Source organism: Molossus molossus, unplaced genomic scaffold, assembly GCF_014108415.1.
Source record: "Molossus molossus isolate mMolMol1 unplaced genomic scaffold, mMolMol1.p scaffold_m16_p_4, whole genome shotgun sequence".
Lineage (NCBI taxonomy): Eukaryota > Metazoa > Chordata > Mammalia > Chiroptera > Molossidae > Molossus > Molossus molossus.
The window spans coordinates 112142086-112164759 of NW_023425377.1; the positions used below are offsets into that span (position 1 = coordinate 112142086).

Consider the following 22674-nt stretch of genomic DNA (forward strand, 5'->3'; position numbering starts at 1 on the left):
TTCTGAGCCTGCACTGAGGGCCTTCAGATCATTTCCCACTTAGTCGCGTCATCGATTGCTCACCAAGGGGAGGCCGAAAGCTGGAGGTTCCTTCCAGTGGGCAGGCTACGGACGGGGCCCCGCGTGGGGTCATGTTTTCAAGGAAGAGGACGGCCCTTGCTCAGAGGAGAGATAGGGGCTGGCTCTCGCACCCACTGGTTCCCCTGGCTTCCTGCCACAGCTTCTAGCAAGTTGGGAGCAAGAGATGCTGCAACTAAGCCTTTTCCTATGGAAACATGGAAGGAGGCTGCGTCTCCTGCGGGGAGATCCCTGGCAGCAGGCCCTCATCGGAAATCCTGATCCTTCCCAGCCAGGCATTTCCGCTGGTAAGATCTCTCCGCTCGATGCGCTTTCTGTGCACGTCAGCATACCCCAGTCTGGAGGGACTTCCATTTCTACAGTATATGAGTAATAAGGCTTTTCTTTAAGAAAACAAAACGGTCTTGTAGCGGAGAAATAAAAAACATTACTGTGTAGCAACCTGAGGCATTTATTGTTGTAACTGATTATAATTTGTTCCTTCTCTCCAGTTTGTTAATTGCTTTTTTATTTTTGCATGAACTACAAATAAGAGAACTTTTGGTTATTTAATACTATCACAAAGCATGAGAAGATAAGAGAGCCATACCATGGGGAATAGATAAATAAGCTCCCACAAAACTGCCTTCTTTACTTTAGGGAAAGAGGAAAAAAAAACAAAACAGTGAATGACAGAGCCAGGATTCATGGGTCACTGGGAACATAATTCACTTTCCTGCACTAAATAATGTCCCCCTCAGTCTCAGATTGTGTCGGCGAGGATGAGAGAAGAGGGTGCAGGGATGGTTGTATGAGCAGAGGGCTTTCCCCGCCCCTTGGTGCTCTCCGGCCTGCAGGTCATGATTAGGGTCTACAGCTTAGTCCTGGGATCAAGAACCATCCTTCCAGGGGAAGAGGGATTTTGCCCCTCGTGGTTTGTTACATTCCCGGGGCCCGGCGCCGTTTCTGTGTGCTGTGCGTCTGAGCCCAGGAGAGCGGCACGGAGGGTAATCTGCCTTAATGCTTTGTTTTGCTTCTCTTTTTGCTCACAAACATGGCTATTAAACCTGTATCAGTCACAGTCCCAATAGGAAACAGATGGCACTCGCAAATGAGGATAATTCCGGGAGGGTTTATTTACAAAGGGACTGTTCGCAGAGTAGAACCACAAAGGGTAGCGCTGTAACCTGGTTTAATAAGCAAAGAGCTATTATCACTCCTGGGCCTGAAAGAGAAGAGAGACTGGAATAGAAAAGGACAGTTTGGCGAAGGGGCACGGCTGACCAGAAGCTACCTGCACCTCCCTCTGCCCTCTGGGCCCCCAAATGCTGCCCAGGTCCCCTCTGTCAGATGCCAACTGACAGCCAGAGGATGAGGAGGCCCCTTGATGGGGCACACAGAGCTCAGGGGCAGTGTGGGGTCTGGAGGAGCCAATAGGATTTTTTTTTTTTTCATCCTCACCTGAGAACATTTTTCCATTTTTTGTACAGATAGAGTGGGAGGGAGAGAGAGGAAGAGAGAGAGAGAGAGAGAGAGAGAGAGAGAGAGAGAGAGAGAGAGAGAGAGAAACATCGATGTGAAAGGGACACATCGAGTGGCTGCCACCCACACGACCAACCAGGGCCGGGGACAAACTGCAACCGAGGTACATGCCCTTAGTGGGAACCGAACTCGGGTCTCTCCGGACCACAGGCCAACGCTCTAACGGCTGAGCCAAACCGGCCAGGGCGGAGCCAATAGGATTTAGCACCAATTCCAACGTATGGAAATTAGAATATTTGAAATGCAAGTTTTTTATGGCTTGTCATAATCAGAATAGATGTCTAGCAAATGTTTAATACTTATGAGGCATTTAGGGTTTGAGAGCCTTACCTTGTTGAATTTGAAAGGCAGGAAAAACAACAAGAAGAAAAAAACCCATTCCCTCATTAGTTGGGCCTAGGTCAAAGCAATGAGCAGATTTTCCATGCAGAATACGTTATTTTTTTTCGAAGTTTTCTTCAATTCTAAATGACTAGGGCAGTTGATGGCTAGTCTCTCCTGTGGCACTTAGTCAACTGGGCTTTTATGAGAGGATTTGTTAGACACAGGTCAGTGCCTAGGTGTTTGGGTTTTATGGAGAGGAAGGTTTTAGACACATATGGAAAGTCTTGAAACATTTGCAACGTAACACAGAGGCAATCTTAGGATGGTACAGCAGAGCTGAGAGATCACCTCTAGGATGCAAGATTGGAGATAATGATATTGCATCCATTCTTGAGATACTGTCTTTTAAAGGTAGATGATTGTATAGTTCTTTTTCCTCACATTGTTATATGCTTTCAAATGTGGACGTTTAAAAGTCATGAGAAAAAGAAACAATGAAAAGAGTGAAAAGACAAGTTGTAGAGTGGGGGAAGACATTTGCAACATATCAATTACAAAGGACTAAGATCCACTGTATATATAAAATGTATAGCCGTGGCCCGGTAGCTCAGTTGGTTGGAGCGTTGCTCCAATACACCAGGATCACTGGTTCACTCCCCAGTCAAGGCACGTGCAAGAATCAACCAACAAATGCAACAATAAGTGGAACAGCAAATTGATGTTTCTCTCTCTCTCCCTTCCTTTCTCTCTCTAAAAATCAATCAATAAAAAAATGTACCAAGCCACCCCTACAAATCAACAAACATAAGACAAGTAACTATAAAAAGAAAGGACAAACTACTTAAGACAGCACTTCACCAAAAAGAAAGTTCAAGTGGCCCGTACATTTGAGAATAAGCTTCATTAGAAGTAGTCAGAGAAATGTTAAATGAGATATAATTACATATCAACAGTTGACAAAAATTAAACAGTTGAATAGTTTTAGGTATCAATATGTGTGATTTTCCTATGGTTGGAAGTAAATGAACCATTTTGAAACACCACTTTGCATGCTAGTCCAGCTGAAGATGCGATCTCTAAAGACCCAGCATTTCCTCTCCTGGGCACTTTATCCTGGAAAGTGATTTACACATGTGCTCCAGAAATATGTGCAAGAATTTCAAAGCAACAGCTCATTCTAGTTCATTCCAGCCAATACGTGGAAATAATCCAAATATCCATCAATAGTAATAGGGCTAAATAAATTGTGGTCTAGTCCTACAAGAAATTACTATCTGACAATGGAAATAAATGAACCTTAGCTATATGCAACAACTTGGATAAATCTAAAAAAAAAAAAAAAAAAAAAAATGGCCCAGCTTGTGTGGCTGAGTGGTTGAGCATTAACCCATGTGCCAAGAGGTCGCTAGGTTGTGGCCAAACCCCCAGTGGGTGGGGGGCAAGCAGGGGGCGGTCGGTCGATGTTCTCTCTCATCAATGTTTCCATCTCTCTCTCCCTCTCCCTTCCTCTCTCTGTAAAATCAATAAAGAAAAAAAAATTGGGGGACTTCCGGTCAGGATAACGGGTAGGTAAATGCGGTACCGCGTCCTCCCACAACCACATCACAGTTACAGCTAAACTACAGAACAACCATCATTCAGAACCGCCTGACATCAGGCTGAATGAAGTCCTACAACTACGGAATTAAAGCAGCAGCCACACCGAGACTAGTAGGAGGGCGGAGGGGATAGGCTGGTCCCACACCCACGTGTGGGGATAAAAATCAGGGGGACACCTCGGCTGGGAAGGTCCTCCCTGAGAACTGAGGTGTCCCCGTCCCATACCAGGCGCCCCGCTCAGGGTTCCAGTGCCAGGAAGAGAATCCCCATCACTTCTGGCTGGAAAACCAGCGGGAACTGAGGCTCAGGGAAGCTGAGGCGGCTGGAGCCCCAGGCAGCTCCTTAAAGGGCCCGCGCACGGACTTATCGGACTCTCTCCCTCTAAGCTTGGAGGGGAGGCAGCTCGAGGGGCATCAGAGACACACAGGGAAGAACTGAGCTGTTTGGCACTGGAGCGAGGGCTGGAGAGGGGGCTTTCTCCGGGACAAACGTGCTGTCAGAGGCCTTTGTTCCTTTGGTGAGCCCTTCCCGGGGGCGGCAGACAGCTGCCATACCTGGGACCCCAGCAACCTGGCTCACACTGGTAGCCCCGCCCTGGTCACTCCCTGAGGCCCCGCCCCACCCCCAACTTTCAGGCCCACCCAAGCTGTTGCCAGTTGCTTTACCATAGGATTGGCCTGACTTGGACCCTGCTTTAGGTTTTCCTAAATTCTTTCAAACGAGCAGTATCTGGTCTCAGCTAGCCCCATACCGCTCGGTAAGTAATACGTAGAAACAATCACAGGGAGGCAGTCAAAATCAAGAGAAAAAGAAACAGGTTTCAAATGAAAGAACAGAACAAAGCTCCAGAGAAAGAACTAAGTGAAATGAAGATAAGCAGCCTAATAGATGCAGAGTTCAAAACACTGCTTATAAGGATGCCCAATGAACTTAGTGAGAACCTCAGCAAACGTAGTGAGGGCCTCAAGAGCATAAAAAAGGACCAGTCAGAAATGAAGGAGGCACTAACTGAAATAAAGAATAATTTACACAGATTCAATAGTAGAGTAGGTAAAGCCAAGAAGCAAACCATCGATTTGGAATCTAAGGAAGCAAAAACTTAATCAGAACAGCAAAAAGAAAAAGGAATCCAAAAAATGAAGATAGTGTAAGGAGCCTCTGGGACAACTTCGAGCATGCCAACATTTGCATCTTGGGGGTGCCAGAAGGAGAAGAGATAGAACAAGAAATCAAAAATCTGTTTGAAACAATAATGCCAGAAAACTTCCCTAGCTTGGTGAAGGAAACAGACATACAAGTCCAGGAAACACAGAGAGTCCCGAACAGGATGAACCCCAAGAGGCCCACACCAAGACACATCATCATCAAAATGCAAAAGGTTCAAGACAAAGAGAGAATCTTAAAAGCAGCAAGAGAAAAGCAGTTAGTTACCTACAAGAGCGTTCCCATAAGACTGTCAGCTGATTTCTCAAAAGAAACTTTGCAGGTCAGAAGGGAGAGGCAAGAAATATTCAGAGTGATGAAAAGCAAGAACCTACAACCAAGATTTCTCTATCCTGCAAAGCTGTCATTTAGAATCGATGACCATATAAAGAGTTTCCCAGACAAGGAAAAGCTAAAGGACTTCATCACCACCAAACCATTATTATATGAAAAGTTGAAGGGTGTTCTTGAAGAAAAAGATAAAAAAATATGAACAAACATAATGGCAATGAATAGATAATGGAAATATCTATGGACAATTGAATCTACAGACAAAATGAACAGGGAGAACAGAAACATTCTCATAGATACAGAGAACATTTTGTTGGTTGCCAGTTGGGAGGAGGGTTGGGGGAATGGGTGAAAAAGGTGAAGACATTAAGAAGTACAAATTGGTTGTAAGACTGATAAACCTCAAAGGAAAGGGGAGGGGCGTGGGAAGAGATAAACCAAAGAACTTACATGCATATGTGGCATAACCAATGGACACAGACACCAGTGTGGGGAAAGGCAGGAGGGGGCGGGAGTGGGGAGGAGGTCAATAGGGGAAAAATGAGGAACATCTGTAATACATTCAACAATAAAGACAAATTAAAAAATAATTTTTTAAAAAAGTTGAGTAAACAAAGCCAGACAAAAGAATACATGCGGTTTTTCTGTATTTTATGTTAGGTGAAATGGTAGGCAAACAGAAAACCCACGCTCTTGTGTACAGGTGCATTCTGTGATGGTAATATTCTAAGGCAAAGAAAGGAAATCACCGCAAAGGACAAGGGTTATCTCTGGTGGAGAAGGCTGGGTGGTGCTGGGGAAGGCTCAGAAGGGAGGTTTTCTAGGTTGCTGGCTGAGTTCTCTCTTCCACAAGTGGTGGTTACCCTGGGGATAATTTGTACTTATTAAAATGTATATGTATATAATTTCATGCAGTTTTTGTTCTGATAAAAATAGATTAATGACTTTTTAAAAGTCAGTGGACTCTCCATTCTTTATATTCTGCAGTTTTATCATTGACTCTGCATTGTCTCCCATGGGTGTTGAAATCCTCGGTTTTTAAATTTCAGATTGCATTTAAGGGGGAGAATTTAAACACGAGTGCATGACAGGAGATGCGGTTTTACAGGAAATACCCATTACTTTGCATCCGTGTTTCTCTCCTGCCAGCACATAGAAAGCAAAGAATCCTCAGGGCATTCATGGGGTTATGAGCGAGAAAATCAGTTCTGCTATTCACGGCCTAATTCTAAAGAGGAAGGTGCTTGAGGGCAGGTGGCGAGAAGTTACCACAAGGTCTTTGGACTAGAAAAATAACAGGATGGGCACTGAAGCTCGGGAAGAGAAGCATCCTGGACCCAAGCACACGCTAGGAACACGTTAGGCCGCTCATGCTTTTGTTTTTGTTTTTAAAGCTTTCATCTGAGTTACTCTTAATAAAGAAGGTGGGAACCCTGGCCAGTTTGGCTCGGCAGTTAGAGCGTTGGCCGGCAGACCGAAGGATTGTGGGTTTGATTTCTGATCAAGGGCAGGTATGTCCCTGTGTTGCAGGTTCGATCCCTGACCTTGGTTGGGGTGGTGTGGGAGGCAAACAATCCATGTGGCTCTCTCACATCGATGTCTCTCTCTGTGTGTCTCCCTCTCTGCTCCCTCCCTGCCACTCTAAAAATCAATGGAAAAATATCCTTGGGTGAGGATTCACAGGAAAAAAAAAAGAGTGTGACAAGTGAGGCCGCTCCCATGGAAATGGACAAATGCCTTTCTTTTTATAACTCCTCCTGGGGCTTTGGGAATTCTTGGATCCTTACAGAAACTTACTTTCTCTGCATTTTTCCCAGGAAGTAGAAGACAGAGCGTTAGTGAGCCTGCTTGAGCTATAGGCATCATCACTGGGTGCTCTTGGGAGGTCAGAATTCTGGAAGGATTTCAGGGGAGTGTTTGTCACAGGTGTGGTTGTGCCCTAAATAATTTATCTATTCAGTATTTAGAGGCAGTTCACCCACTGCCTAGATGTGTATTAAGTACATAATGCAGTCTGTATTAAAAACAAAACAGAGCAAAAATAAAATAAAATAAAACCAAAACAGAGCAAACAAAAAAAACACATGAATTTAGTACCTGTAATAATGACAAGATCATGTAGTTATGCTGTTGAATTATATGGTGTTTATGTATAAGTATTCCCTTCTTCTTACACATGAGAACCCTATTTGATGTAACATCATAAAATATATCTTTATATATTTTAACTAAATGTATTATTATTTTGTGGTCCTCCTGATTTCTACAAAATAGAATTTGAAAAAAGAACTAATATAAAAGAAAGATTTGGTCATTTAGCAAACTATCCTCCATTTTAAAAGAACGTGTCCTTTGTATCAGGGCTTCTCCAACCCTCACGTACTCAGAGAGCACTGTAATCCAGCTCTGGGGCCGGACCTGAGATTCTGCAGCGCTGACAAGTGTCCGAGAGATCCCAAAGCTGCTGATCGACCTTTGAGGGAAAAGAGCCCAGAGGTCACATGTAGGATCCTAGCTAATTCGATCAGACAGGCCCACATGCCCTCGCACACCTGTGATCAGGGTGTGTCTGAAAAGGTTTCTTTCATGTAATCTGTCTCGTGTTTTGAGGTTTTCTTAGAGGGACGTGTCTGTGGTTCTAGGAGAAAAATAGAACATTGAGTTTAGACCTAATTCTGTTCTAAGATAATTATGAGACCAGGGAGGTGGGGGTCAAAGGGCAGCCACCTCTGGTTAGAAGATGAAGCTCAGGGGGTCTCACGTTCAGCGCGGCGACGGTCATGAAGAAGTCTGTACTGTTTACTGGAATGGTGCCGAAGGGTACATCCTGTGTTTCCACGCACTCAAGAAAGGCAGCTAATGTGAGGGGGTGGATGTGTTCATTAGCTTGATTGCAGTAATCATTTTACAATGTACTCATATATCAAATCACCTTGGACACCAAAAATGTATACAATTTTTATTTTGTCAATTATACCTCAATAAAGCTGGAAAAACTGGAATTTTCATTTTGCAAAATTTTAAGGTGTTGGATTACATTATTTCTAATGTCTTCTTTAATGCAGGACCCCTTAACTCAGTAAATAATAGAGCACTCGATGTGGGTTTTATGATGATGAATGTGACCTTGTCTTTTTTCCTATTTGTTTGTTTGCTTCTTTCCTGTATGTATTTTACTTCTTTCTCTTTAATATGTTTACATATCTGTTTCCCCAAGTTACTGAGAAATATTTACTTCTTCATTTTTTTTCTTCATTGATTTTAGAGAGAGGAAGGGAGAGAGAGAGAGATAGAGATAGAAACATTGATAAGAGAGAACATTGATTGGTTGCCTCCTGCATGCCCCCCACTGGGGATCAGACCCACAATCTGGGCATGTGCCCTGACCAGGAATCGAACTGGCAACTTCTTGGTGCATGGGTTGATGCTCAACCACTGAACCACACCGGCCAGGCTCTTTCTTGTTTTAAGAATAGCATTTAATACTCTTCTGTTCCTTTGCTCTCTTTAGGAATATTCACATGTCTATGAAGGCTAATGATCTATTATTATAAAACCTATACCAGGTGTCTAACTATGCTTGCTTCCCTTATGTTCTGTTGGAAGGAAGGGGAGGAAAAACAAAGCAAGAATAATCTCACGATAGTGTTATCAATTTCTGTTTTTAAATATAAAATTGTCTGGAGTTGCCAAACATGGTAATATAAGCACAAACTATCGTATCCTGTAGCTTAGTTTGGAATCAACTGTGAAATAAAACTGATGCAAGACATCTGTTCTAAAAATTAGCTTTTCTTTTCTTTTCTTTTGGTACGTGCCCCTAGCGGGAATCAAACCCGGGACTCTCTGGTCCGCAGGCCAACATTTCAACCACTGAGCCAAACCGGCCAGGGCAAATTAGCTTTTCTTAATCAGGCAAAATTATCAGCATAGTTAATTACCTTTAAAGAAATTTCTTTGAACACATTTTTTAAATTTCTTGGTAGAAAACTTCCCAAGGGTTTAGACTCTAACCTAAAAGTCCGGGTTATGAATAAGTTTATTTATGGACCAGAGGTTATACTGACAACCTCAGGTTTTTTCCAGCTTTGTGGCATATTCAGTGAAAATACTTTCCTAAACTTTGATGCATCATGTGGTCGGTGGCCTGTCAAGACCATAAGCATAAGCACAAACTCTGAAGGCAGAAAATTTGGAAGCATCCAGTGCTCGCTGCCAGGGCACTTAACACTGACCCTGGAGCCCAGAGATGTCATGGGACCAGTCTGGTAAGCCAGATTCTTTGTGTGCTGTTCCCATGGCCCAAGTGTCCACTGATTTGCAAAGAATTTCTCAGCCGCCACTAGGAATCCGATGGAGTAGACAGCACTGGTCACCTCTTGGACACGCGTGAATTCTGCGGAGGTTAAAATGAATTAAAATCACTGGACAGATGGTCCTATCCCTGAGATGTGAGACGAAAGATGATTTTATTTTCAAATCACACTTGGGAATAGAAGAATGTTACCGTAAGTTCTTTGTGAAGTAGATGCCCAGGCAGCCTCAGCCAGGCTCACAGACGCTGGGATCTCAGGGGTCTGGATCCCAAGGCCCGCTGGGGGGCTGACTTCCCGCTGTGACCCCGAGAGCCGGACGTTTTATCTCAGCTCCACAGTCGTTGTCTCTGGTCGATCACGTGAAATGGGCCCGGTGGGACAGTGGCCCACGCTACACCAGAGCTGCCCCTCCCGGTGCCGCCCTCCGCCTGTCAACATTCACCTGCGGGCCACTGTCCTTGAAGTCAGAATCCCATCCCGCACGATTCGATCGGAGCCCCTGCGTTTCCTGCTGGTGGTCTTATCTCTTCTGTGCAATAATGAGCACTCTTATCAGAGAATGTCGCAGGGTTCTTCCTGGCAGAAGCCGCGCAGGAGGTAAAAGTACACCTTTCACTGAGAAGAGCCAGGAAAATGCCCTGCGTCTCTCTTATCTGTGCGAGCGGACTTTGCTTAGAGCACGTGGTTTTCCCTGGTTTTGCCTCAGATGTCTGCACCCGTGAGCTCCAGTGTGGCCTGCCTCTTTAGGCGCCGAGGCGGGAGGGCACCCAGCAGAAACTCTCTCTGAGTATAAAGCATGCATTATAAATGGTGGAGACATTCCACCTGTTAAGAATTTTAGTGTTAATATTCCAGGTTTCAGGTATTTCCTTGAAACAGTGAAGTTTTTAGATATCCAAGAAGATACATTTTAAAAGCTTTGAGTGTTTTGAGGGACTAGGAATATTTTGGCAAAAGTTGAATGGTTCTAGTTTGATGGAGTTGAATTGCTTCACTGAAGACTTCTGTGCATTTGTGAGTGCACGTGTGTGTGTGTGTGTGTGTGTGTACTTGGTTCTGATTGCTGGTTTACTTTGTCAAACAGACAGGAAAACTTTGATTAGGAAATAAAAGAGCCATGTCACAGGCACCTAGTGGTCCAGTGAGATGTGAAATGTTCCACAACCTTAACTTAAAAAGCCCGGAGTTGGATTTCCAAGGTATATTTGAAGTTGGGTCCAATGACACACAAAACTGTGCTCAGAAGAAAGATGCTGTTCAGAAGCCCTGTTAATAGGTCTCTCGTGCTAGAAAGAGAGGGTTTGGTTGAAAAATTAAAAGTGCTGCTCTTTCCGTTTATTTGCTTTAAAACATGCAGCACTATTTGCTGTTCACAGGTCTTTAAATTGTAGCTTGCTGATATGTTTCCAATGCAAAGATGTAACAGTGAAGGTATTTTCTGAATACTACTGTCACGGGTACCTTCCAGAAGTGCCGAATCCATCCATAAACAATCTTATTCACAGGGCTTTCTTTAATAATTATAATTCTGTTATCATTGCTCAGTTTGTTGATGATTTTTTTCCCAGGGAATTGAGTTCCCTCATGCTATAAGATATCATGCTTCTTCTGAGTATTTTTGTATTTCTTTTTTTTTTATCCTCACCCGAGGATATTTTTCCATTTTTTGTACAGATAGAGTGGGGGGGAGAGAGAGGAAGGAGAGAGAGAGAGAAACATCGACGTGAAAGGACACATTGAGTGGCTGCCACCCGCACGACCAACCAGGGCCGGGGACAAATTGCAACCGAAGTACGTGCCCTTAGCGGGAACCGAACCCGGGTCTCTCCAGACTGCAGGCCGACGCTCTAACCGCTGAGCCAAACTGGCCAGGGCTGAGTATTTTTGTATTTCAACAGCTGTGCTATTCTTTAATATCCGTAAGGTAAATAGGATATAAATAGTACAGCATTTACATTTATCACTAAATTTATTTAAATAAGTATTCATCCACAAATATTCTTGTGACCAGTTAAATGTTATTATCCTCATAGATTAATGTAGTTGTACATACAGGAAATTTGTATAATAACTTTGCTTCTCTGTCACTATCAAAGTGTTTTCTGTGAATATTCAGAAATATTAATTGGCTCAAGGATACCCAATGATTATTAGTAGGAGAGACCTGCATTGCCATGTCAGCTTCTGTATGCAAATTTTTGAGTGATTAGAAACAGGTCAATTAGAGGAACATAAACAAGTGTGGACCTGGCATCTGCATTTTTAGAGCTTCTCCAGGTGATTCTCATGTGCAGTAACACTGAGACCCACTGATCAAATTATTAGCTACTTTGGTGTGATAGTAGAACACAGCTATTGCAGTTGTCCCATCTTTCCTGGTGACGATGCTTCATTGGATAGCAAATTGAAAGCCCTCCTCTTCTGTGCCTGTAGACACTACTTTTCCCCCGTTTGTCAAAAACATCCTTTGTGGGTTGATTGCATAAGTCAGTTGATCTTTATCCAGGGCTTGTTGATCGATTTTCTTTTGACCGGGGTTACAAAACCCTGGGTTGTAAATGATCTCTTGCGATACTGAGTAATATCACAATATCATGGGGGCTTTGGAAGTCAACAGGATCTGAGTACTCAACTTACAATGAATAGTCGTTTAGCAAATTATCAGTTAATATCTTCAGTGCCTATGAAACACATTTTAAGGTTGTGGTTGCAATGCCCAAAGCTCCTTTGTTCTTTTTGTTTAAAGAAATACCTAAACGTCTATCTCTTAACACTTAAAACCTGTGGTCTAAAATTGTACAGCTTTTTAGAGGTTGGTCCTTTCGGCTCTAGGGACGTGCCCCGGACAGGCCTTGGCTTGCAGACCTGGAACAAGAAACCCGATGGGGTCTGAACAAGGCTACTTTCTCAGCCTAGCGTCCCTTCGGGAAGGTGCAGAACTCAAGAGCTGGAAAGGCGGCAGCAGGGTCAACTCTCAGAACTTCCATGCAAACCAGACCTCAGTGTGGCAGAGCCTGTGTCTTTCAGAGGTGCTCAGACAGTGGCAGGGAATGTCCAAATATATTTTTGCGGTTTCAGTAGTTTTTCAGCTGCCTGTAATGAATCTCTGTAGGAGTTGGAAAGGGAAAGGGAATAAAATGTGGGCAATAGCGGGGAAACTCGGGGTGATGTGAATGCACAGCCACTTTTGGTCACCTTTAACCTAGAGAGCCACCTGCCTCCCAAAAGATTGAGCACAATGGGGCGTTCACATGGCGAAACGAGAAGTCTTAAAGAGCTGCTCGTTAGACATAAAGGGATCCATGTGACTAGATGGTGTGACCATCACTGCCCTAGAGAAATGGGAAACCTCTAAGATGAGATGCATCCAAACTAAAAAGAGTGCTTGTTTCTGTCTTCCTGTTATCTGTTTTTGGCTGGAAGTCTATAGAATGCTTTTGTGTACATAATTGTGTATAATATGTTTTGACCTATGAAAAACAATCATATTTCCCTAGGAAAGACCAAGACAGCATGCCATACTAAATACTCACTGGGTTGTTTCTGGGCAGTGCTGAGGCCTCAGCACGAGCTCCGTCTTTACTAAGAGAACGACCTGCAGTTGTGCATTTGTACCTGGCTTATCGAAGACTTACCTCAATAGACAGACCAACATATAGTGGGATTTTCTCCTTCTCCAATCATATTCCACTATGATCTGTTAAATATTACTTTTCATCTCTTGAACACATTTTGAAGATTGCTCATCTTTCCAATAACTTTTATATATTAAACAGTTTACCTTGGGTCAAGTGTGGTAGGTGGGGCAAGCAATGAGCCCTCTGACAACAAGCCAGACATGTTCCAGAAATCACGTTGGGAAACATCATCAGGCTATGAAAATAACAATGAGGAGATGAACTGAAATTCCAGGGGAAGGAGGACGTTTGGGAGTTGAGCTATCAGGACCCTGTGTATTTTCCTCTGTGGCATTTGCTGACGATGAGAGCGGGCTGAAGAAGGGGTCTTTGCTGCTCGGAGAAACAGCAAAGCTTTCAAGCAGTTAGTTGAATGAAATGAGAAATTGTGACTTCAGGGACCTCGGGTCAATGTCCATTTTTTCTCCAAAGAGACTTGCTGAAACCTGAGCTTTGCAGGGTGCTGAAGAACCAGGCCAGAAGCTTATACAAAGCTGAGGGAAATGAATAGTTGTTTAGCAAATTATCAGTAAACTTCCCACTGTTTCACAGTGCTTAGGAAACCAGGGACCACAGAAAACAGGCAAGAGACAAAGTTCTAAGAATGGGTGCCAAATCGACACCAAGAAGCCATTTTTCACCTGGGGGCATTTACAGATTCTCCCTTGAGCAGAAATCAGAGTATCAAGGCTTTGCTAAACACAAGGTAGAAGCTGAGAACCCAGCAGAGATTTGGGTTTCCGTGAGTGGTTGAAGTGACAGATTTGGAGACTAAAGGGGACTCCAACTCATAGCTCGTCTGCCTATAAAAACATGTTCCAGATTTTGAAGCCGTGTGGGGCACAGTGCAAAGGAGGTGGTCTGAAACATCTGGGAATATCTGACACTCTTTCGGGATTGAAGAGCGAAGACCAGCTGGGCTCTTGTTTGAAAGTCCCGGAGGGCCATCCCCTACAACACAGATTGATTAAGTGACTTAGTTGCTGGGGCTACTGTCACAAAGTGCCACAGACTGGGAGGTGTACGCAAAAGAAATTTATTTTGTCAGAGTTCTGGAGTCTGGAAGTCTAAGATCCAGGTCCTGGAAGGGATGAGTTCTCCTGAGGCCTCTCTCCTTCGCTTGCCAATGGCTACCCTTTTACCGATTCTTCACATGGTCATTCCTTTGTGTCTACACCACTGGTGTCTCTTCCTCTTATCAGGACACCGGTTCTATCGCCTTAGGGTCCCACTCTATGGCCTGTTATTAACTTAATCCCCCTAGTTCCAAATGCAGTCACATTCTGGGGTACTGGCATTCAGGGCTTCCACATACGAATTTGGGATTTGGGTGGGTGGGGAGGTGGAGGGTTTGGGGAGCTGGAGAATTAGCCATCAACACATAATCTTAGCAAAATTCCAGCCTAACTCTGACCCAAATCAGTCACTGACTTGATGACCAGAGCAACCCCCTTCTTTTGTATAATAAAGGAAAGGGCATCTCTGATCAAAAATATTAACTGGAGCTTTTACAGATGCCTGACATTGAACAAAAATTACTAAACACCATAACCAGAAGAATAAACCCCATTCCTTATCCCAGTCATGTTTACGTGCAAATAATTCTACCGTTCTCATCTGGGACCCATTTTAGTCATAAACTCTCTTCTAGGCCAGACCTTCTCAAAGTTTAACATGCATATGAATCTCATTAAAATGAAGACTCTGATTTAGTAGGTTTGGAGTAAGCCTGAGATTCTCTATTTCTGTAATAAGCTTCTGACCAACTGCAGACCCGTAGGTAATGGGTATGCCCACAGGAGTTTAAGGAACATTGTCCGATAATGTCAAAGACCTCTTACAGCTCTGAGATTCTGTTAACCTTTTTAAAAACTCTTTTTGGCTACCTCTCAATACAAGGAAATAAAATATTGAGCAACTTCCTCCCACTGTGAAAAGGGGCTAAACATTTCAGGTATTTATGTGTTTGCACATTAAGGCAGTTTTGTGTTTTATTCCAAGTAAATGTGATATTGTTATATACTCTAATTTGAGATAGAGGATTAGAGTAATATTTTAATTGGGAAAAAAGGATGTATTTCAATGATATATTCATTTTCAGAGACCTTATCACATGTGACAACAGTCTAAGAAGAGCATCTCAGCTCTCTCTGTGTCCCGAGGGTGTTCTGCTATTGCTAATATCTTTTACTCTGCCTTCCAGCTGAGTGTTCAGGTGAAGGCTGCTTCTTCCTCAGTGACCAACGAGGAGATGCATTTACATGAGACCCAGGCACGGACACGCTGTTGCACACAGTCAGGGCAGTGTGGTCTTCTCTTGTCTTGATTTAGGTACTCAATGGTGTCCTAGCGTTTGAGGCAACACCACTGCCTCATTCTTTGTTACTCACCTGTGAAGAGCACCACAATCCTCACCGTCCTCCCAGCCTTAGGGGACTAGTGCCTGTGGTGTTTATAACAAGGCTGACTTATTTAGGCAGTTCTTTTGCGTGGATGTGAGCCTTGGACTGCTATCTTTAGCCACCGCCATGGTAGACCAAGCAGCCTCCTGCTTGGGAACAATGAAAGTTTATGACCTAGCCTGTCGGGATTTGATGAAATAGCGAGTATGAACTCACTACATGCTAACTGGTTACATTTTGACTTTTCTTTTTCCAAGATAAACTTAGTATGTAGAATTTCGAACTTAGGAAGTTGATAGAGAAGGAGATGTTTTACCTGGACCTGAAGAAACATTTAAAATGGAATATACAATCTTTTACATGATCACTCCTATTAATTGATCCATGTTGCTTTATTTGATATCATAAAAATCTAGACAAAAGGAAGTTATAAAAATTTAAATGTGTAGTCAGACAGACATTCTTATGTTCCAGGAAGGGACAGGGAGGGGTATAGTGAAGAAAAATGGGTAAGAACTGGTAATGAGACCAAAAAAGGGAAAATGGATTCCTGAGGAAGGCCAGTAAATCTCAGGAGGCTTGATGTCGCCCATGAACTGAAATATTCCAAATACTAGTGTCAGCCGTTGCTTCATCCCTTTCTCATTGAGGGGCCTCTTCCAAATCTGACGAGGGCTTTCCATTTTCTTCCAGTGAAATATTTCTCCCTCATTTCCTATTTATCTCCCTGTCTGTCAGTTCCTCCTCCCTTCTTCCTGTCTTCTCTTTCCTCTTCCCTTCTCTTCCGTTCTTTTTCTCCCTTCCTTCCTCATTTCCTCTCTTCCTTCCTCTCTTCTTTGTGTCAGGGATTGTCCTAAGTCCTGAAAAGATGTAATACAACAACTGATGAGGTCTATTATTAACTCCATGCTTAGGATCACTGACATCGAGGCAAAAGGCAACTGGAACAGACCCAAGAGGTTAAATAGCTCCCCCGATGCGACTTGGAGCAGAGCTGGGATGGGGCTCTGATGATATCACTCCTCTATCCTAATGCCTTCCATGATTTCTTATTGCCTATACATTGTGTAAAGCTCCTTGATAGATGGCCCTTTACAGCAAATGACCCCAACCTGTCTCTTCAAATATATTGACCTCTTGCCCCTTCCATGAAGTCCCCATGTTATGGCATCATCGGTATACTCACTCTTTCTCAACCACAAATGGGTGTTTATAACTCCGTGATGCATGCCTTTTACATAACAGCCCGTTTGCTTTGCCATATCCTTCATCGCCTAGAATTCCTACTCATCCTCCAGAACCCACACCACCTCTTCTATGAAACCCCTCCTGACACTCAGAGCCTGACTTAGTTGCTACCTCCTCTGGGTACTCACAGGAGAATGCTCACATTTCCAGTATACCATTCATTACATTGTCCTAGGCTGTTTATACATTTGTCTCCTCCACTAGACCTTGAAGTCCCACATGGAAGCAATGGGACCTTATTCACAGGCAAACCCAGTGTTGGCCCCCTAGTTAGAGTTCACTGTAATGAAGGATATATTACACAGAATGCGTCATTGATGTGTAACTATTAAATATCAGTGTTTTATAACTGTACATATATACAAATTAAAACAACTGTTTCATATGAAAATCTGACATTATAAAATTTAAAATTGGTTTACAAAAGTTTTGTCTTTCTGTTTCTCAAAATCAAGAACTCTACATCAATGATTTAAACATGCTTTAGTTTAGAAAAATGTGACATGTATATTTTTCAGAAGTATTCTATTAAATAAAGTAAAACACATTTTCACACACACACACCTTGGATATAGCAATTTTGTATGTAAATAGCTTTAGATTTTTTTTTCATTGTATACAACTTTGGGTTAAGAATCCTTTTTTTGCCCAGCTGGTGTGGCTCAGTGGTTAAGCATTGACCCATGTACCAAGAGGTTGCCGGTTCAATTCCTGGTCAGGACACATGCCCACATTGTGGGCCTAATCCCCAGTGGGGGGCATGCAGGAGGTGGCCAATTGATGTTCTCTCTCATCAATGTTTCTATCTCTTCCCTCTCCTTTCCTCTCTCTCTAAAATCAATAAAGAAAAAAAATATTAAAACAAGAAAAGTCTTTTTTTTCTTGTTGTTTATTCATATTTATAAGGAATAAGTGTTCTACTGATGAAACCAATATAAATTTAAGTGTTTAATGACCACCTTGCAGGAATTGTCAGTATTAATTTCAACTTTGTCAAACATTATATCACATTATACACACACACACACACACATCATGCAGTCCTACATATGTTGACCCTCACCTGCTTCTATTCTAACTTCTTTCACTTTATTTCTGAATTTAAGCATATCCCTTTGGATAATGTTATATATATATAGAGAGAGAGGGGGCCGGAGAGGGAGAGGGAACAATACCATATATACACACACTATAGGGTCCCCTACAGCTCACTGTTTTTTTTTTTTTTTTTTTTTTTATCCTCACCCGAGGATATTTTTCCATTTTTTTGTACAGATAGAGTGGGAGATAGAGAGAGGAAGGGAGAGAGAGAGAGGAAGGGAGAGAGAGTGAGAAACATCGACGTGAAGGGACACATCGAGTGGCTGCCACCCGCACGACCAACCAGGGCCGGGGACAAACTGCAACCGAAGTACGTGCCCTTAGCGGGAACCGAACCCGGGTCTCTCCAGACCGCAGGCCGACGCTCTAACCGCTGAGCCAAACCGGCCAGGGCTACAGCTCACTGTTAATATATGGGTTCATCATCCTTGAAGGCCAGCTGATGATTTCCATGTAACGAGGCTGAATGATACCACTGAACATTCTGGACCAGAGAACATCGATGCAATTCCCAAACTGCAAATGCTCTTAGCCAGTGAGCACTGCATCATAAAACCCCGAGCCGAGTGTTCTGCAAATTGTGCTGTTTACCCTGTTCCATCTCTCTTGTCATTTACTTTGTGCTCTGGTGAACAATTTTGTGTCATAATGACTGACAAATGGTGCCCGCGATAGAGCTGGGTCTGTCATAAAGAAACAAAGGAAGACCGTTAAGCTGGAGTTAAAACGGACTGTTTTACCGTGGCCTGGTTTGCAAGGACCAGAAACCGTGTTAAAGATGAGCGGGCCATGAGGAGCTGGTTCACATGACATCATGAGGGTTATTTTACACATCCCTTCCGCCAGGGAGAATGGACCTGGCACGGTCAGGTGTGTCAGGAGTCAAAGGATTTGCAGAGAAGTGTGATTGGCAGCACTGTCCCTCCAGAGGGATTTTGCTCAAATGACCCCGACAGTGTGGGTCTAGGTGTCTTGGGTCCCTCTGTTCCATCGGCCCGCCCAGCCCTCTGCTCTCCAGTTCAACAGAGTGTGCTAGTGTACAGATCTGTATTTATTTGTTTTTTAATTGAATCCATTGGAGTGACATCGATTCACAAAGTTAACTTGTTTACCTCATCATCACTTCGACCAAGATACACTAGATTCGGGCTTTATGTTTTCTCTTACTTTAACTAGCTTTTCCTAAGGTGAGAAAGAGACGTGACTTCTTTTCACTTGAAACATGTTTGTCATAAATAGATGTGAGTGAAAAAGAGGCCACATGCTAAAGCTGCAGGTCCTGCCTGGTGGCCTTTCAAACCCCAAGTCCAAAAGTGACCGCCCCGGGAGGCCGGAAGGTAGAAATCCCTAACAAAGCAGGCACGGTGGTGGCCTCCCTGACACAGGGCACTTCACCTGTGAAACTGTCTTTGGTTTTTGAGCATCTATGGTACCTGTGAACGTCAGGGTAATTTTCTTCTCCAGCCCCACTGAAGGTACGACCACGGGCAGCAGGCAGGGCTCTGCATTGTCGCATTGTCACCGTGTGTCCGCCGGCTGTCTGTGCTGGGAATGCAAACTCTCCTGTACTCGGCTTGAAAAAGAGGCGCCGCTCATTTTGCTTTTTACCCAGTCCCGGAGGTTTCTGCTTTGCTTTCTCCCGCCCCATTAACTTACCACTTTGGATTTCATGTAACCCCTTACGTCTCCTCCCTTGATTGTAACGTATAAGTTATGCTGCAAAACTGCCATTCTCTGGAGCATTTTCTCAGTCCAATGAGACTCTGCTTCCTGGTAATTGTCAGTTTGGCTCAGGTGAACTCCTATGAGACTTTTTCTTAGGTTGAGCATCTTTCATTGACACAGAGAACCACAGACTCAGCAGCTGAACATCAGAATCCATATTTAGCTTTTCGGCCAGAAACACCATCTCCCAGTAATTCACCAAGATGATGAACAGAAAGGGAAGAGGAGAGGCCCTCGCTCTGTGTTCTCTAGGCCTTTTAGAAAACAGGGGGTTGCGCCCTGGCCAGTTTTGCTCAGTGGTTAGAGTATTGGCCTGCAGACCAGAGAGTCCTGAGTTCGGTTCCTGCTAAAGGCACGTACCTTGGTTGCAGTTTGTCCCCGGCCCCGGTTGGGGTCATGTGGGTGGCAGCCAGTTGATGTGTCTCTCTCACATCGATGTTCCTCTCTTTCTTTCTCTTCCTCCCTCTCTCCCTCCCTCTCTATCGGAAGATAAATGCAAAAATGTCCTCGGGTCAGGATAAAATAAAAAAGGAAAAGAAAACAGGGAGTTGTTCCTTTGGCCACATACATTCGAATCTACAAGGAGGTTGGTAGTGTAGACATCAAGGGAATGGGCATGTTCTAGAAGGAGTGGCCCACACCATGACAGACTGGGTGAGTCCTCACTGTCCCCGGCGTGCAGTGGACACTGCTGTGAAGACAGCTAAGGGCAGGAGGACGGCTGTAGTCCTGTGCACTCAGCGCTCTGAGCGCGGAGGTAGCTGCCTGAACGCGTGAAGGAACACGGTCAGAAAGAGGAAGCCAAAGGGACGTGCCTGGGTTCAGCGAAGGGTCAGCCTGCGTCGCCCGGAGAAACACACTGGTGAGAGCCAGCGGAAGGGGGCCTGGGCTGCTCGGGCCTCCCTACGAACTCACGGCGGGCGAGTGGGAAGAAATACGAGCCCGAGGGCCCGTCGTGGGCGAGCGGGTGAAAGAGCTGCGGTGCACGTGCACAGTGGAGCCCCGGGGCTGTAAGGAGAGCGATCCCCCACCCCTGAGACACGCGGAGGGACCTGAGCGTGGTGTGCTTGGCGACATAAGCCGGTGGAGAAAGACAGGTGTCACATGACCTCACTTATTTGTGGAATATAATGAACAAAATAAGCTGACAAACCAAATAGCTAAAGAGACATGGCAGCAGGGAACAGACGGACAAGCCTCAGAGGGAAGGGGGGGAGGGTGGGAAGAGGGAAACCGAGGACTGATACGCACATGCGCAGTCAGTGGACACAGCCCGCAGGGCGGTCGAGGCAGGGTGGGGGCAGCGAGCGCAGGGCGAGGGTGTCAGTGGGGAAAAGGGAGGGACATCTGCAATACTTTCAGTAAGAAAGATACATTTTTAAAAATAAAAGACCTCTGGACTGATAAAAAAAAAAAAAGGAAAAAGAAACCATATTGCCCTGGCCGGTTTGGCTCAGCGATTAGAGCGTCGGCCTGCGGTCCAAAGAGACCCGGGTTCGGTTCCCGCTAAGGGCATGTACCTCGGTTGCAGTTTGTCCCCGGCCCTGGTTGGGTCATGTGGGTAGCAGCCACTTGATGTGTCCCTTTTACGTGGATGTTTCTCACTCTCTCTCTCTCTTCCACTCTATCTGAACAAAAAATGGAAAAATGGATTAAAAAAAAAAAAAAGAAGCCGTATCTGGGGCCAGGCAAGATCACCCAAAATTTGAAAGGATTCCCAGTAATTCCAGTGCACAGCCAGGCTTGAGGATGATTACTCGGTAGAAGGTTGATGTCTGCTCGTCATCGAAGGTGTTGATATTTCACTTGGAATGCTTTTCACTCTTGTGAAAGGCTTACCCAGATGACTGACTGTTTGACTCTATTCCCTCTCCCGCAGTTGAGAATTTGCTCTCAGGTGAATCTAGATATGCTCTCTGATCGTCTGGCCCAGATTTCTCCAGGGGCAGGGATAGCCTATAAGGACCGCGGTTCTGGTGCTCATTCAGAGAATACTGCTTGTTGAGCATGCATGCAATAACTTCCTCTGTACCAACTCTGTCCTTCCCCTTGAAGACTGAATGAGGGGTGCTTCTTAAGGAAATTAAAGGTGATTCACTTACAGGCCAGATAGCTCTGTATTTGACAGGTGGCGACAGGTGAGGACCCAGGCGGCTCTGTGTACTTAGGAAAATAGGACAGCGAGGCACTATAAAAGGACAGCTTCCCGTGCTGCTGTGGTTGTCGTGCACAGGTACTTCAGCAATGATTAACCACAGGGTCCGAACTGACGTCGGACGAAGCAACCGAAAAACCAGCACCTGTGAAGACCGCACTGGCTTCTACTCCAGAGTCATATAGAAAATGCTTGTTTTTCTCCATAGGTTCGAACCGGTGTCCTACATGAACATAAGGATCCCCTGCCAGAGATTGGGGTAAGTGTGCATTGGTTTGTTTGTTTCCAAAAGGTATACACATAACTTCTGAGTTAATCATTTGGATTTCCCCTGGCCTCCTGCCTGGTAGCTGACAAATGGAATTGAGTTAGATTAGCAGGGTGTGACTAGACAAGGAAGCTCCATCACGTATTCGCTGAATTACATGGAATTCATTTCTTGCCTCTTGAAAATCATCCTCAAATGAATCGATACTTTGTTCGCTGGCTAGAGAGGAGTCTAGAAATTGCCCTGCAGGTAGCTGAGATGCAACTCCAAACTAATGCTCCTGGACCGACAGGAGGCGCAGGAAATTGTAGATGTGAGCTCTACCTCTTCAGGAAGGAGGCAGAGAACAGACCAGCCTCGGGATGGTGATGTTTGCTGTTTCCTGCTGCTTACACCTGTCGTCACAGTAGTGCAGGTCAGACAGAGGCTGCCGCCTACGTGCCGGCCAGTACTGGAAAATCCTGCTGAGGTCTCCGTGCTGCATGTGAATCACTGCCTCTCCAGCTTTGTGGAAGGCAAGATGGTAATAGGTGATTTTTGCTTAGACCAGGCTAGAGTTGGCCGTAGCAGCTCCTGAGAAGACAGCCTAGCAGGCTGAGAGGGTGGGAAAAGCCCAGAAATGTTGGGTCTGGGAGGCCCTAGGTCCAAGCCCACTGAAGGCCCACCTATCGAAATGCCCCGAACTCCTGTAGATAATCGACAACTTCCAGCCCAGTGTGTGGAGCATGGTACAAGGTACCGGTCACTTCCTCCTTGGCAGCAGCTG

The 22674-nt window shown here is 44.6% G+C and overlaps 1 protein-coding gene across 6 annotated transcripts in view; it reads left to right on the forward strand.

Moving 5' to 3' along the window:
* Window positions 1-22674, forward strand: part of INPP4B (inositol polyphosphate-4-phosphatase type II B) — a 595725-nt gene that overhangs the window by 363287 nt on the left and 209764 nt on the right. For 5 of the 6 annotated variants that reach the window (XM_036282080.1, XM_036282081.1, XM_036282082.1 and 2 more), the window contains one exon: window positions 21849-21899. The exons of the other annotated variant lie outside the window; for it this stretch is intronic. In XM_036282080.1, the coding sequence (XP_036137973.1) occupies window positions 21849-21899 (51 nt within the window). The remainder of the gene's footprint in view (window positions 1-21848; window positions 21900-22674) is intronic. 6 annotated transcript variants of the gene reach the window in all.